A 12,899-nucleotide genomic window follows, 5' to 3' on the forward strand; every position below is an offset into this window, starting at 1 on the left:
CACGGAAATAGATCGCGATGAAAGCTTGGAATTGTTATGAAGCCGCCGAGGAGGAAATTTGGGTAGCTAGTCCCCCCTTCTCTATGAGGTGCAGGATATGGCTGTTCTCATCAAAAGCATCTACATCGACTATGCCCGTTTCAAGAAGTGTCTTAAAATGATATCGTGGCCGTTCTCAGTAGCCCACAAAAGTGGTGTTCGACCATCCGAATCTTTCGCATCGACATCGACCTTGCCTGTTTCAAGAAGCATCTTGACAACGTTGTCGTGGCCGTTCTTAGCAGCCCATGACAGCGGTGTTTGGCCATATTCTATATCTCTTATATCGACATCGACCTTGCCTGTTTCACAAAGCATCTTGACAACGTTGTTGTGGCCGTACTGAGCAGCCCATGATAGCGGTGTTCGGCCATACAAATTTTTCGCATCGACATCGACCTTGCCTGTTTCAAGAAGCATCTTGATAACGTTGTCGTGGCCGTTCTTAGCAGCCCATGACAGCGGTGTTCGGCCATATTCTATATCTCTTATATCGACATCGACCTTGCCTGTTTCAAGAAGCATCTTGACAACGTTGTTGTGGCCGTACTGAGCAGCCCATGATAGCGGTGTTCGGCCATCCCAATCTTTCGCATCGACATCGACCTTGCCTGTTTCAAGAAGCATCTTGACAACGTTATCGTGGCCGTTCTCAGTAGCCCACAAAAGTGGTGTTCGACCATCCGAATCTTTCGCATCGACATCGACCTTGCCTGTTTCACAAAGCATCTTGACAACGTTGTTGTGGCCGTACTGAGCAGCCCATGATAGCGGTGTTCGGCCATACAAATTTTTCGCATCGACATCGACCTTGCCTGTTTCAAGAAGCATCTTGATAACGTTGTCGTGGCCGTTCTTAGCAGCCCATGACAGCGGTGTTCGGCCATATTCTATATCTCTTATATCGACATCGACCTTGCCTGTTTCAAGAAGCATCTTGACAACGTTGTTGTGGCCGTACTGAGCAGCCCATGATAGCGGTGTTCGGCCATCCCAATCTTTCGCATCGACATCGACCTTGCCTGTTTCAAGAAGCATCTTGACAACGTTATCGTGGCCGTTCTCAGTAGCCCACAAAAGTGGTGTTCGACCATCCGAATCTTTCGCATCGACATCGACCTTGCCTGTTTCACAAAGCATCTTGACAACGTTGTTGTGGCCGTACTGAGCAGCCCATGATAGCGGTGTTCGGCCATACAAATTTTTCGCATCGACATCGACCTTGCCTGTTTCAAGAAGCATCTTGATAACGTTGTCGTGGCCGTTCTTAGCAGCCCATGACAGCGGTGTTCGGCCATATTCTATATCTCTTATATCGACATCGACCTTGCCTGTTTCAAGAAGCATCTTGACAACGTTGTTGTGGCCGTACTGAGCAGCCCATGATAGCGGTGTTCGGCCATCCCAATCTTTCGCATCGACATCGACCTTGCCTGTTTCAAGAAGCATCTTGACAACGTTATCGTGGCCGTTCTCAGTAGCCCACAAAAGTGGTGTTCGACCATCCGAATCTTTCGCATCGACATCGACCTTGCCTGTTTCAAGAAGCATCTTGACAACGTTGTCGTGGCCGTTCTTAGCAGCCCATGACAGTGGTGTTCGGCCATTTGAATCTTTCGCATCGACATCGACCTTGCCTGTTTCAAGAAGCATCTTGATAACGTTGTCGTGGCCGTTCTTAGCAGCCCATGACAGCGGTGTTCGGCCATATTCTATATCTCTTATATCGACATCGACCTTGCCTGTTTCAAGAAGCATCTTGACAACGTTGTCGTGGCCGTTCTTAGCAGCCCATGACAGCAGTGTTCGGCCATACGAATCTTTCGCATCGACATCGACCTTGCCTGTTTCAAGAAGCATCTTGACAACGTTGTCGTGGCAGTTCTTAGCAGCCCATGATAGCGGTGTTCGGCCATACGAATCTTTCGCATCGACATCGACCTTGCCTGTTTCAAGAAGCATCTTGACAACGTTATCGTGGCCGTTCTCAGTAGCCCACAAAAGTGGTGTTCGACCATCCGAATCTTTCGCATCGACATCGACCTTGCCTGTTTCAAGAAGCATCTTGACAACGTTGTCGTGGCCGTTATTAGCAGCCCATGACAGCGGTGTTCGGCCATATTCTATATCTCTTATATCGACATCGACCTTGCCTGTTTCAAGAAGCATCTTGACAACGTTGTCGTGGCCGTTCTTAGCAGCCCATGACAGCTGTGTTCGGCCATACGAATCTTTCGCATCGACATCGACCTTGCCTGTTTCAAGAAGCATCTTGACAACGTTGTCGTGGCAGTTCTTAGCAGCCCATGATAGCGGTGTTCGGCCATACGAATCTTTCGCATCGACATCGACCTTGCCTGTTTCAAGAAGCATCTTGACAACGTTATCGTGGCCGTTCCCAGTAGCCCACAAAAGTGGTGTTCGACCATCCGAATCTTTCGCATCGACATCGACCTTGCCTGTTTCAAGAAGCATCTTGACAACGTTGTCGTGGCCGTTATTAGCAGCCCATGATAGCAGTGTTCGGCCATACGAATCTTTCGCATCGACATCGACCTTGCCTGTTTCAAGAAGCATCTTGACAACGTTGTCGTGGCCGTTCTTAGCAGCCCATGACAGCTGTGTTCGGCCATACGAATCTTTCGCATCGACATCGACCTTGCCTGTTTCAAGAAGCATCTTGACAACGTTGTCGTGGCAGTTCTTAGCAGCCCATGATAGCGGTGTTCGGCCATACGAATCTTTCGCATCGACATCGACCTTGCCTGTTTCAAGAAGCATCTTGACAACGTTATCGTGGCCGTTCCCAGTAGCCCACAAAAGTGGTGTTCGACCATCCGAATCTTTCGCATCGACATCGACCTTGCCTGTTTCAAGAAGCATCTTGACAACGTTGTCGTGGCCGTTCTTAGCAGCCCATGACAGTGGTGTTCGGCCATTTGAATCTTTCGCATCGACATCGACCTTGCCTGTTTCAAGAAGCATCTTGACAATGATATCCTGGCCGTACTGAGCAGCCCATGACAGCGGTGTTCGGTCATATTCTGTATCCTTTATATCAACATCGTCCTTGCCTATATAAAGCAGAATAGAGGAGAGTAATGCTGTTAAGCCGTATCTGGACAAAATATGCACAAATTTACTTCCACATTTATGTTGTCTCGGATAGAAGGGCTCCATTAAGTTGTTTATCTCTACCCAGACTCTAGTCAATGACTCGTTCGGCCATCCTAGACATCTCAGGAGCTCATCCGGACTCTTTTCTGCTGTCTCACCCAACTTTACGTGAGATATCCATGATGTTGTGGCATAGTGTAGTAAAGGAAACTTGGACTTGTTTTGCCAGTCAGGTGGCCCAGACTGAGAGAATATAGCCATTCTGAGGTAAAAGATGCAAGAACGGGATAGCCGATAATGAGCATAAGGGCGTACTAAGTCGATTTCTTTAGTCTCACCTAAAATCAGGAGCCCGCGTTCAATGAAGAAGTCCTTGACGGACTGGTGGATGAACTGAACGATGCGAGTTTTTGTGGAGGTGACGGTCTCTGCGAGTCCCCAGCTTAGGACCTTGATTCTCGTATCGATATCATCGTCGGAAATGAAGTCATCCGACTGGCAATAATCCTCGAGCGACTTCTGTGTACCGTCGGCATTGACTGCCATTGCCCATTGCATTTCAACCGTTGTTAATGGTCTCGTGGAGAAACAAATCCACTGTATCAGCTTTAAGGCGTCTGGGCGATCTTTCATACCCTGGATAAGCTGGGAATATAGTGCATCTAAACTTTGAGGTACCATGTCGATTTCTGCCTCGATCCTGCCTCTCGGCTCCCTGTTTCGCTTCATCCCTAATAAGCGTTGAACAACTAAGTGTGCCCATAAAAAAACTCCTTGCGCTCGAAGAGAAATCTTTTCTCGTATTCCAGCATCTATATCGCTTGCAGAGAAGGACTCTTTAATAAAAGTAGCGATGTCTGCATTATTTTCTTCATGTAGCACTATAGTTGATCCTCCATTGAAATCGAGAATAGGGTATTCACGACAGGAGAAGCAGATGCCAAAACGATAATTCGTTGATGGAAGACTTGAATGTAGATGCTTGAGGTTACTGATAAGTTTAACGGCAAGTTCTTCGCCACACTCGTCCAGCGCATCAATATAGAGTGTAACTGAAAACGTCTTCAGAATTCTTGTAAGCGAAGATTCTAAGAAAGATTGCAGTTTCTGTAACTCCCACTTCCACTTATCTCCGGGCTCGCCAATTGTCTTTCGCTGGTCCTCAAAATAGTCGATCAGATCAGTAAGTGCGCCTGGTACACGCCTAAGTAACTGATGTATAAGAGACCGGTAGAGCCCAAGCGGAGTTTTTTGAAGTTCCTGGCCGCGTCCATGGAAAAAGAAGGAAATTACCATATTATCTGCATTATAAATGGCAGGGGTCTCTCGAAGAGCATATTTCATGAGCGTTGACTTTCCAGATCCTGGTTTCCCCCTTATCCAGAGTAACCCTCGATGTTGACGAGTCCAGTGTAGCAGAGTTTTATGGCTAAGAAGCCATTTACATGTGCCAACAGTAGCGTCTTCAACCTCAAACAGCCGGCTTTCCATCTCGTCGAAAGCTAGTGACTTAAGGCATGCTTGCATTATCTCTGATAGAGGTTGGTATAGATCTAGACTATATAATTAGCTTTTTCCGACATCTTTATCTTAGATAGAGACACACAATACTTAGAGAAACGTTTGGCGACTTCAGCCTTCGCCTCACTAACAATTCTTCTGATTCGTTCCCTCACAATGAAATAATCACCTTGGCTCCGGGAGCTATACTTCACAAGGCCTGAGTGATCTGTGTTAAGGGGAATGTTGTCCTCGTCTATCACTGCCACTAAGCCTGTGCTTGTGGCTGACTTTTCAGTGACTAGTAAATATGGGCGGCCAGTTTTGCTCCACTTTCCATCTTGAGCAAGCTATATGAAGCGTGTTAGCCTGTCCTAGATGCCTTATATATAAAGTATCTTACCTCCAAGGTTGGACTAAGGGTGCGCTCGAAGAACGTGACTACATGGTAATAGTCCTTACAACTCTCAGAAAACTGGTCAGCAAGCCTCTTCAAGAAGGTTGAAGGCTCTGAGTCATTGTCCACGAGCAGGTTGTCAATTAATGCCTTATTTGGCTGGCCCTGGACAAGCGTCCTCAGCTGTTCATTTCGAAGGCCCAGATTCGGCACGCCGAAGAAAAGCAGTCCAAAACATGCTTGAGACAGGTCTGAGTTCGCGGTACTTTTTCTTCGACGGGCACGAATAAGTAGCTAGAATGGCTGGTCAGCCGTGATATAGATGGTAGTGATACTATAGATGATGAACAACTTACCTCTTTGATCAGTAAGCCGCCGAGACTGTGGCCAATAAAGACGATCGGACGTTTAGAAGTCTATTAGAAATTAGCCAGGCCTAGAAATCGTAGAGACCACTTACACCATCATTCGCTCGAAAGGCAGTAATAAGTTCTAGTAAGGCACCACCGAGGTCTTCGATAGACTGCTTCGATAAGCTACCTGATAATGTTGTATCATAACCGTACAGTAGTACTCGGATATTAGGCAGGTCCTTTGGCAGGAAGTCGCGTAGCCAAACTTCATCGCTGTCTGTAGATTTCCAAGAACCAAGAGCGTGGCTTCCTAGGCCTGGGATAGCAATGATGCTGTAGAGAATAGTGAGCAAGGACAGCGCGGAGCACAACTTGGATCAGCAGAAGTGGGCACGTACTCGACATCTGCTCCGCTCTCGTCCTCGTAGAGTGGTGTGATTCCATCAAATCTGCATGTAAATATATATTGGTAACCCTTGCTAATTCGGTCTAGACGGGCGCAAAGGACCTCTCCAGACAGTGAAGTGGTAATAGAAACTGTGGCGCAGACGAAGCACTTGTCCCTTGGTGTCAAACGGTGACAAATTATGGTAGTAACAGCGCTCCGCAAGTCTGGGTCCTGCTCGGCAAAGGCCTTTATATTTTGTTCTAATTTTTTAGTGTCATCGATTGGGATGTTATCGACACGAAAGGTCAGCCTTTTAGGCTTTGGCCCCTCCAATGGCTGCCGCCGGCGGACGAGGAGAGCAGTGACCACGATGACTATGGACATTGTGATGACTATCTTAGCCATATCTGCCCAGATGTTGTACGACATTATGAAGCAAGAAGGAAAGGGGCCGAGAGAGTTACTGCGAACAGGCAAAATCATCACACAAGGTACTTGCCTCGTCGCCGTGAGGGGTGCGGCTGAAGACCACGTGATATGAGTTCACGTGGCATAATATGACGCGCCGCGCCTAGTCCACGTGTTATATGTCTGGTTTCCCTGGAGTTCCATTGTGTCAAATAAGCAGTGCGTGGGATTTACTTGCTAGAGATCCAAATACAGATTGCTGGAATGAATAATACTCCACGGGATATGGTTTCAGCTACCAATCAAAAGTTCCGAAAAAGTGGAGAAAGTGAGTGTATTCTAGCAATTACTAAAAAATGAATGAGATATTTATTATAATAATACTTAGCTCTAGCCATTATTTTAAGCGCAGTGGTTTGAAACGGTCTACTGACCTGCATGTGGTGACCTCCCCTTGTCTAAGCTATGAGTACTTTTTTCTTGGGCACCAAAAATAAACTCTCAATTTCTCAACAGGAGACACTTGCCTAGGAAAGCATTCTTTCTGGTATCCAACACACCCCGAAATCTTCATTCAGGAATCCAAACTCCCGGAAATGAATATATTCACAAAGATGAAGAAAAGCGTGTGGTAGAGCGGAAAAAGAAGAAGCCTGGTGGAGAACAGGCCTATAGTCCTCATATCCTTCCGACTATAGGGTCAGACATGTAATCCTTCTAGGACTTCAACTATTAGAAATTTTGCGCAGCCACTAGATGATCCCGCTGGGAATTTTGATAAAATTTTAGAGCCTGAGCATGCCACCTCCATGTCAAATCTTCCCGAACCTCCATCCCTACGACGAACGACGTACAGTCTCCTCGGGAGCCGGAGAATGTTACAAATGGTCCATCATCATCTCCTACGACTACTGACGTTAACACCTGGAATTTAGCATATGAATTGTTGCAGGCTCGAGAGCCAGGCCTAGTGAAGAACTACCAGACTCACTTAACCTCCGAGCAGCATAATGACACAGTGAATATAAATATCCACGATCAAGGGTCAGTTAGGCTGGTGATCAAAAAGTTGCTGGAAGACTGAGAACAGAAGCAGTGGAAAAACTCAATTATGGGAAACGAGGTTACGATACGAGAGCAAGCCGAAAACTGGTCAAGTTTGTCCTTTGGGCTGAACCAGTCGTGGAACCTGCTGTCAGCAGTTAGCCATATGCAGCACTGGCATGGGCTGGTGTTGAGTTGCTTATACCCGTAGGTCAAAGCAGCCCCATATTGGTTACATCACGCTGACACAGATAGCTACTCATAGGCAGTACCACTAGTAATCTCGCGATGCTCGAAGGGTTCAATTCGATCAATCAAATTCAAGTCTACTAGAAGGAATGCGAGAGAATATACTTGCAGCTTTAGAACAAGGCAAAGCGTTCAGGCCTTATCAACCCTCTTGCTAAGCTCTACTCTTATATCATCGAATACCAAGCACGTGCCATCTGTCACCCTTCGAGTGCACAAATCTCTTGTGCATGGAAGAACGTGGTCGATGGAAGCAATTAGGATGATATAGTATCAAAAAGTGTAGAATCGAGCGCAGTTTGTGAAAAGTTTTTCCATCAAGATGAAGTGAGAGAGATTCGCGTTCACCGAGATCGTCAGCTATAGGCAATTAATAAGTCTCAGAAAACTCTTGGTCATATTTTCGATGTTTTGAAAGCAGAAGAATTATGAAGATCAGACAGAGAGAGATCCCCTTCAAGCACTTGCTTCCGATTATGAAGGTGGCAAGGATTATAACCTAAAACGAGTCCCAGGTACATGTGAATGGTTCTCTAAGGTGATGTCCTTCGGAGGTGGCGTGATAGTGATCACTCGAGCCTTCTGTTGATTTCCGCTAGCCCTGGATATGGAAAATTGGTATTATCACGCGCTCTTATTGATGAGAACCGGCTTTCTACTAATGTCACGACATCAAAGTTTTGCTATTTCTTCTTCAAGACTGGCGATGGGGGCCGAGTATCAGCCATTGGTGTCCTGATGCCCTTAATGAGTGCAATAAGAATAGCAGGGATCAATTGAAAGACAAGCTCTTTGAACTTCAACTTTCAGATTTGAAGGTGAAATTCCTCATCACCAGTCGCCATTATGATGAAGTAGAGAAATTGTTCTAGGATTTCCCTGATAAAACAAGTTGGTGTTTTGATGGAGATATGAAAAATCTACCGACATCAGCAACGATATAAATCTGGTGATTGATTCTAAACTGCGAAGTCTCACCCGTGATTTCTGAGAGAGCGACAATCAAACTATTTCAGACCAGCTCAAGAGGATAAAAAAACGCACACATCTTTGGCTACACCCTACATTCAGTATCATTGAGGATAGTCCAAGTGAGTATAGCCAACCGTCAGCTATAGAAAAACTTCTCTCTGAGCTACCTTTAGAGGTCTTAGAGGCATACGAAAAGATTTTAAACCAGATTTTAAGCCAGATTTAGACAAAAACCCTTCTTGAACTTGCTTTGGCCTTTATAATAGTAGTAATGTTATATCTCTGGTTTATGGTTACTAATTTAGTAATAGAAGGTCGGAAAGTTGAAATATTTTCATTTGAGTGCACTTTTTCATCGCAACCGCTGCAGCTTTCCTTTTGATCAGACTCGTTTATGCCGCCATGGCTGATTATGCTGAAGATTCCAGATTTGAGTTAGATGGAAATAACATTATTGACCTGTGCATGGCTGTCTTGACTTGTTGTCTTACTTCGGGCTTTTTGGTGTCAAACAGGCGCTTGAAAATAATACGAATATGGATATGCTGAAGCGGGACGAGGATTTCTGGATGTTCTCGTTGGATGGAAAGCGAGTGGGGAAGGAAGCTGTTTCGTCTGAGCCTTGGGAGCAATTGGTCAATATAGGCAGTGTAGTTCAATGTTCATTGGTTGGTAATTTCATCATTTATACTACCACCAGGGCTACCTGCCTAGCTGTGTAGAGAAACTCAGGCTTTCTCTTTAAAAATTTGACTGCAAAATATACTCGAGTGTTGTATCTTGAAGTAGATGGCTTTTGGAACACCTGTGTTCATCACTATAGTGACTGTAAATGTCTAAAAATACAATTTATGCAGTAGCCAGTCCTATAAATAGCTGGACAAGATAAATAAAGAAATACAACATCACCACATCGTCAAAGATCAAATTGATAGAGGGACATCGGGAAAAGTATCCAAATCCGTATCATAATGAGACCCCCAGAACAGAGAGGATGAAAATAATGACCAAGGTGAAAGGGATTAGCGATGAACCTTACTCCTTGTTCTTGGCATCAAGCTCCTCCTCAGTTTCTGGGAATTGCTCAACGAAATTCTTCTCGCTACCAATCATGTCGCCACGAGTGATCTCTAGTTCACCGTGCACAGCGCTGATAGGCCACTTCTCGGCAAAGTGTGCGTCGTGAATGTCCCGCCAGAGAAGTTTCACGGAGTCTGCAGTCTCAGGGAACTCGCCGCTCTTCGTACCAATCTTGACTTCCACTCCAGATTTCTCACTCAAATTAGCCTCCAGAGCAGCAATCCGATTGGCATACTCCTCGTGCTTGACGGCTTGATAGGCTGCAGCATCACGACGACGCTTAGCCGCCTTGCGGGTCAGCTTTCCGCGCTTGCGATCCTCACTCAAAAAGCCATTCGCGATATCCTCTTCCTGGATGGCCAGAACGGCAGCAATGTCGGCAACAGAGGTGGCCTTCTGGTCCATCAGAGTACGGGCACGTTCCTTCTTCGTCATTGACACTCCGATTCTTGTATTATGCATCTTGTCGAAATCCTCCGCTTGCGCAGGATCCTTCGGTCGCTTCAGGGCGAGGAATTCTTTGGTTACGGTTATCATTTCTTGTGGTGGAGAGAGCTGGCGCTGCAAGGAGAACTCGCGAAGAAGCTGGTAGGCGCGAAGGCCTAGTCGGGGGTCACTAAAATGGACGGAATAGAATGGTGCCCACATGTCTCTGCGAAGCTGGGCGGGGACAGTCTTCTTGCCGTGGAAAACCATTTGACGCAGCATGTTGTTTTCCTACAAGTCGAAGCGGTTAATCAATATGTCGCAATCGTGGGAGAATCCAAAAGCATTGCATTGACGCATGAGACAGGCAATGGATCTCTTGCTTCCAATTAAAGGGCATCTCACCTCCAAATACCGTGTCAGCGAGTACACGACCTGTTTTGTTCGAACATTGTGGTAGACGAAGATGTGTTTGCCGTGCTGCGCCGAATTAAGGGCCTTTTGCAACCGCACAGCTTCGCGTGCTGCGTACTCCTTGAACGCATTGGAATTTGTCTCTCGTACTTTTCCTTGAATTGGCTTTTTTGGGTCAATTATCGGCTTTCGTACAAAACTCTTCAAGCCGGCGAGTTTGGTAGGGTCTAGAATCTTCTGCATCGGCTTAGCCGCCGCATTTGTGGAGGCCATTGCGGCCAGATATTATGTGCAAGGCTCTCGGAGCCAGCACAATGTCGTAATCCGGGAGGAAGGCGCGTTCAGATGGGGGGTGAGGTTGAAGGCCGGTGTTTGACGGGAAGTGAAGACGGAGGTGGATTTTTTGATGGGGGTTAAGCCTTGGTCTTGGCATTTTGTCTGCTCTCCGCATCACCTTACCATTCTCCAACCTGACCCTTGTCCTGAAAGGTATTTTCCTCTTCGTCTCACCAACGATGAATTCACTTCTCAATTCCTTGGGCAGATTTTAATCTTCAAATATTGTCCTGACGCTATCGACGGCGCTATGGAGGTCGTGGCGGATGTACAGCATGACGCAGGCTCTCGAAGAGAGCGGGCGTGGCTATATGCATCGGTACGGACTTCTCCACCTTCAAGACTAGATTTTGTATGTTTACACTAAACAATCAACAGAATCGTAAGCTTCGGCACCTCCATGGAGTCTCGATACGAAACTTGATCGCCACTCCACCGTCAAGCCGAGCTCGTGGTAAAACTATTGATGATCACGATATTCCCAATGCCAATTCACCTTCCAAGATTTTTGCGCAACGAGATAGCCGTTCTTTACATCCCTCGCGATCATTTACAGACCTTAAGTCGCGTTCATTGCAGGATCTGCCTGCAGAAACGAGAAATGGCTCCCCACTACCCCGTCGGCGTAGCTCACTTCCTTGGAACGATCCCAATCCCCAGAAGCGACAGATCAATCTTGAAGGCATCATGAAAAGTCGCATGGCGGATTCTTGGTTCTCGCTTCATTGCGAAGGTATTGACAACCCAGTATATGTCAGCGAGGTGATTGATCAATCGACCAATCCTAGCTTCCAGTCTTTCGATCTTAATTTATGCGGCCCTGTCGTCTCTCGTCGTGACACATTGACCCTCAAGCTTTGGGCTAGGACAGAGGCTATGTCTGATTATGTGCTTCTCGTCGAGTTGCAGCTGCACCTGCGGTCTTTGCAGTTCCTCGAGAAGACACTTGAGAACTTTCACCAGCCGTTGCCTCCTAACTCTATTCTTTTCCATTTCTCAGATGGTGTGTATACCAATCTCACCGATATACCATCAATGGAAGCTTCAATCAATGGTACCGGACAACGAGCCAATGTCGATGGAACTGTGCTTCCTACTTCCTCTTATGATGCCTTGATGCGGCTGGCGAATTTGGACGAGTGCATTCAAGATGCGTTAGCTACTCGGGAAAAACTGGAAGCGCAGATCGAAGTTATTCTCAAGAAAAATGAGGGAGCTTTGACAACTGAAAGCAATGCCGCAAAGACACAAGATCGCCTTTCGTCAATCAAGCATGCCGTTGCTGCGGAGCGGAAGCAACTCCGAGTCACAACAAAACACAAAGATGATCTCATTGCTAGCATCAAGGCTCGGAAAGAGGCTATGGAGAGAGGGCGCAACATCCAAGATATAGCCCGGGGCCATCTTCCACAGGCCCAGGAGAAGCTGGTGTTTTGCGAAAAGTTGCTTCAGAAGAACTCAGAAGATCAAAAGGGCCAGGTTGGGCGCATTGCCGAGGATCTTATGGTTATCTATCCCATTGAACCAATTCCCGAAAAGCCACTGGCTTTCACCATTGTCGGGTTATCACTCCCGAATTCCAACTTCGACGACATTGACCGAGAGAAGGTTGCTGCAGCACTAGGATACACTGCACACTTGGTGTACCTGCTTTCGTTTTATCTATCAGTGACAATTCCTTACCCAATCAATCCCAGCCAGTCAACGTCCTTGATCCAAGACCCTATATCGCAAGGTTTGCCGCAACGCACTTTCCCTCTTTACCCAGTTAGCGTCCAGTACCGATTTGAGTACGGCGTGTTTCTATTGAATAAGGATATTGAATTCCTACTTAACAAGTGTGGAATTCACGGATTGGATATCCGTCACACTCTCCCCAACCTCAAATACCTTCTGTACATTTTGACTGCAGGTACAACAGAAATTCCTGCTCGGAAGGCTGGCATTCGAGGCCTTGCAGAAAGACTAGCACCTAGCTTGTCCCGGCGCAGTAGTGCAGACAGCGCTGTCTCTGGTGAACTGTTTCAGTCGCGCAAGGCTTATGATTTACTTCGGATGAATGGTGGCCTTGGTCTTGGCCTGGACCATGGACCAAACGCGACGGTGAACAGGTCTCTGTCGTCTCGAGTTGCTTGAATGATATTCAAGAATGACCTTTCTTTAATGATTCATTATT

The 12,899-nt window shown here is 46.6% G+C and overlaps 4 protein-coding genes across 4 annotated transcripts; 1 reads left to right on the top strand and 3 right to left on the bottom strand.

Annotated features, from left to right (window-relative positions):
* Positions 1 to 129: 129 nt before the first annotated feature.
* N7495_005969 (uncharacterized protein) lies at positions 130 to 4,683 on the bottom strand (the record flags this gene model as incomplete). The annotated part of the gene is made up of 1 exon (XM_057208620.1): positions 130 to 4,683. One exon carries the CDS (start codon positions 4,681 to 4,683, stop codon positions 130 to 132), a length of 4,554 nt encoding a protein of 1,517 aa, XP_057062394.1.
* On the bottom strand, positions 4,533 to 6,223 carry N7495_005970 (alpha/beta hydrolase; the record flags this gene model as incomplete). Its single annotated transcript, XM_057208621.1, has 6 exons — positions 4,533 to 4,585; positions 4,763 to 5,006; positions 5,060 to 5,347; positions 5,410 to 5,469; positions 5,514 to 5,739; positions 5,805 to 6,223. 6 exons carry the CDS (start codon positions 6,221 to 6,223, stop codon positions 4,533 to 4,535), a joined length of 1,290 nt encoding a protein of 429 aa, XP_057062395.1.
* Positions 6,224 to 9,502: 3,279 nt separating this feature from the next.
* Positions 9,503 to 10,660, bottom strand: N7495_005971 (mitochondrial 54S ribosomal protein mL67; the record flags this gene model as incomplete). Its single annotated transcript, XM_057208622.1, has 2 exons — positions 9,503 to 10,264; positions 10,379 to 10,660. 2 exons carry the CDS (start codon positions 10,658 to 10,660, stop codon positions 9,503 to 9,505), a joined length of 1,044 nt encoding a protein of 347 aa, XP_057062396.1.
* Positions 10,661 to 10,973: 313 nt separating this feature from the next.
* N7495_005972 (putative UV radiation resistance protein (UVRAG)) lies at positions 10,974 to 12,859 on the top strand (the record flags this gene model as incomplete). Its single annotated transcript, XM_057208623.1, has 2 exons — positions 10,974 to 11,042; positions 11,102 to 12,859. The coding sequence occupies 2 exons, from the start codon at positions 10,974 to 10,976 to the stop codon at positions 12,857 to 12,859; spliced, it is 1,827 nt and encodes a 608-aa protein (XP_057062397.1).
* Between the last annotated feature and the right edge of the window lie 40 nt (positions 12,860 to 12,899).

The sequence above is a fragment of the Penicillium taxi genome, assembly GCF_028828555.1.
Source record: "Penicillium taxi strain IBT 34144 chromosome Unknown utg000004l_segment0_segment0, whole genome shotgun sequence".
NCBI lineage: Eukaryota > Fungi > Ascomycota > Eurotiomycetes > Eurotiales > Aspergillaceae > Penicillium > Penicillium taxi.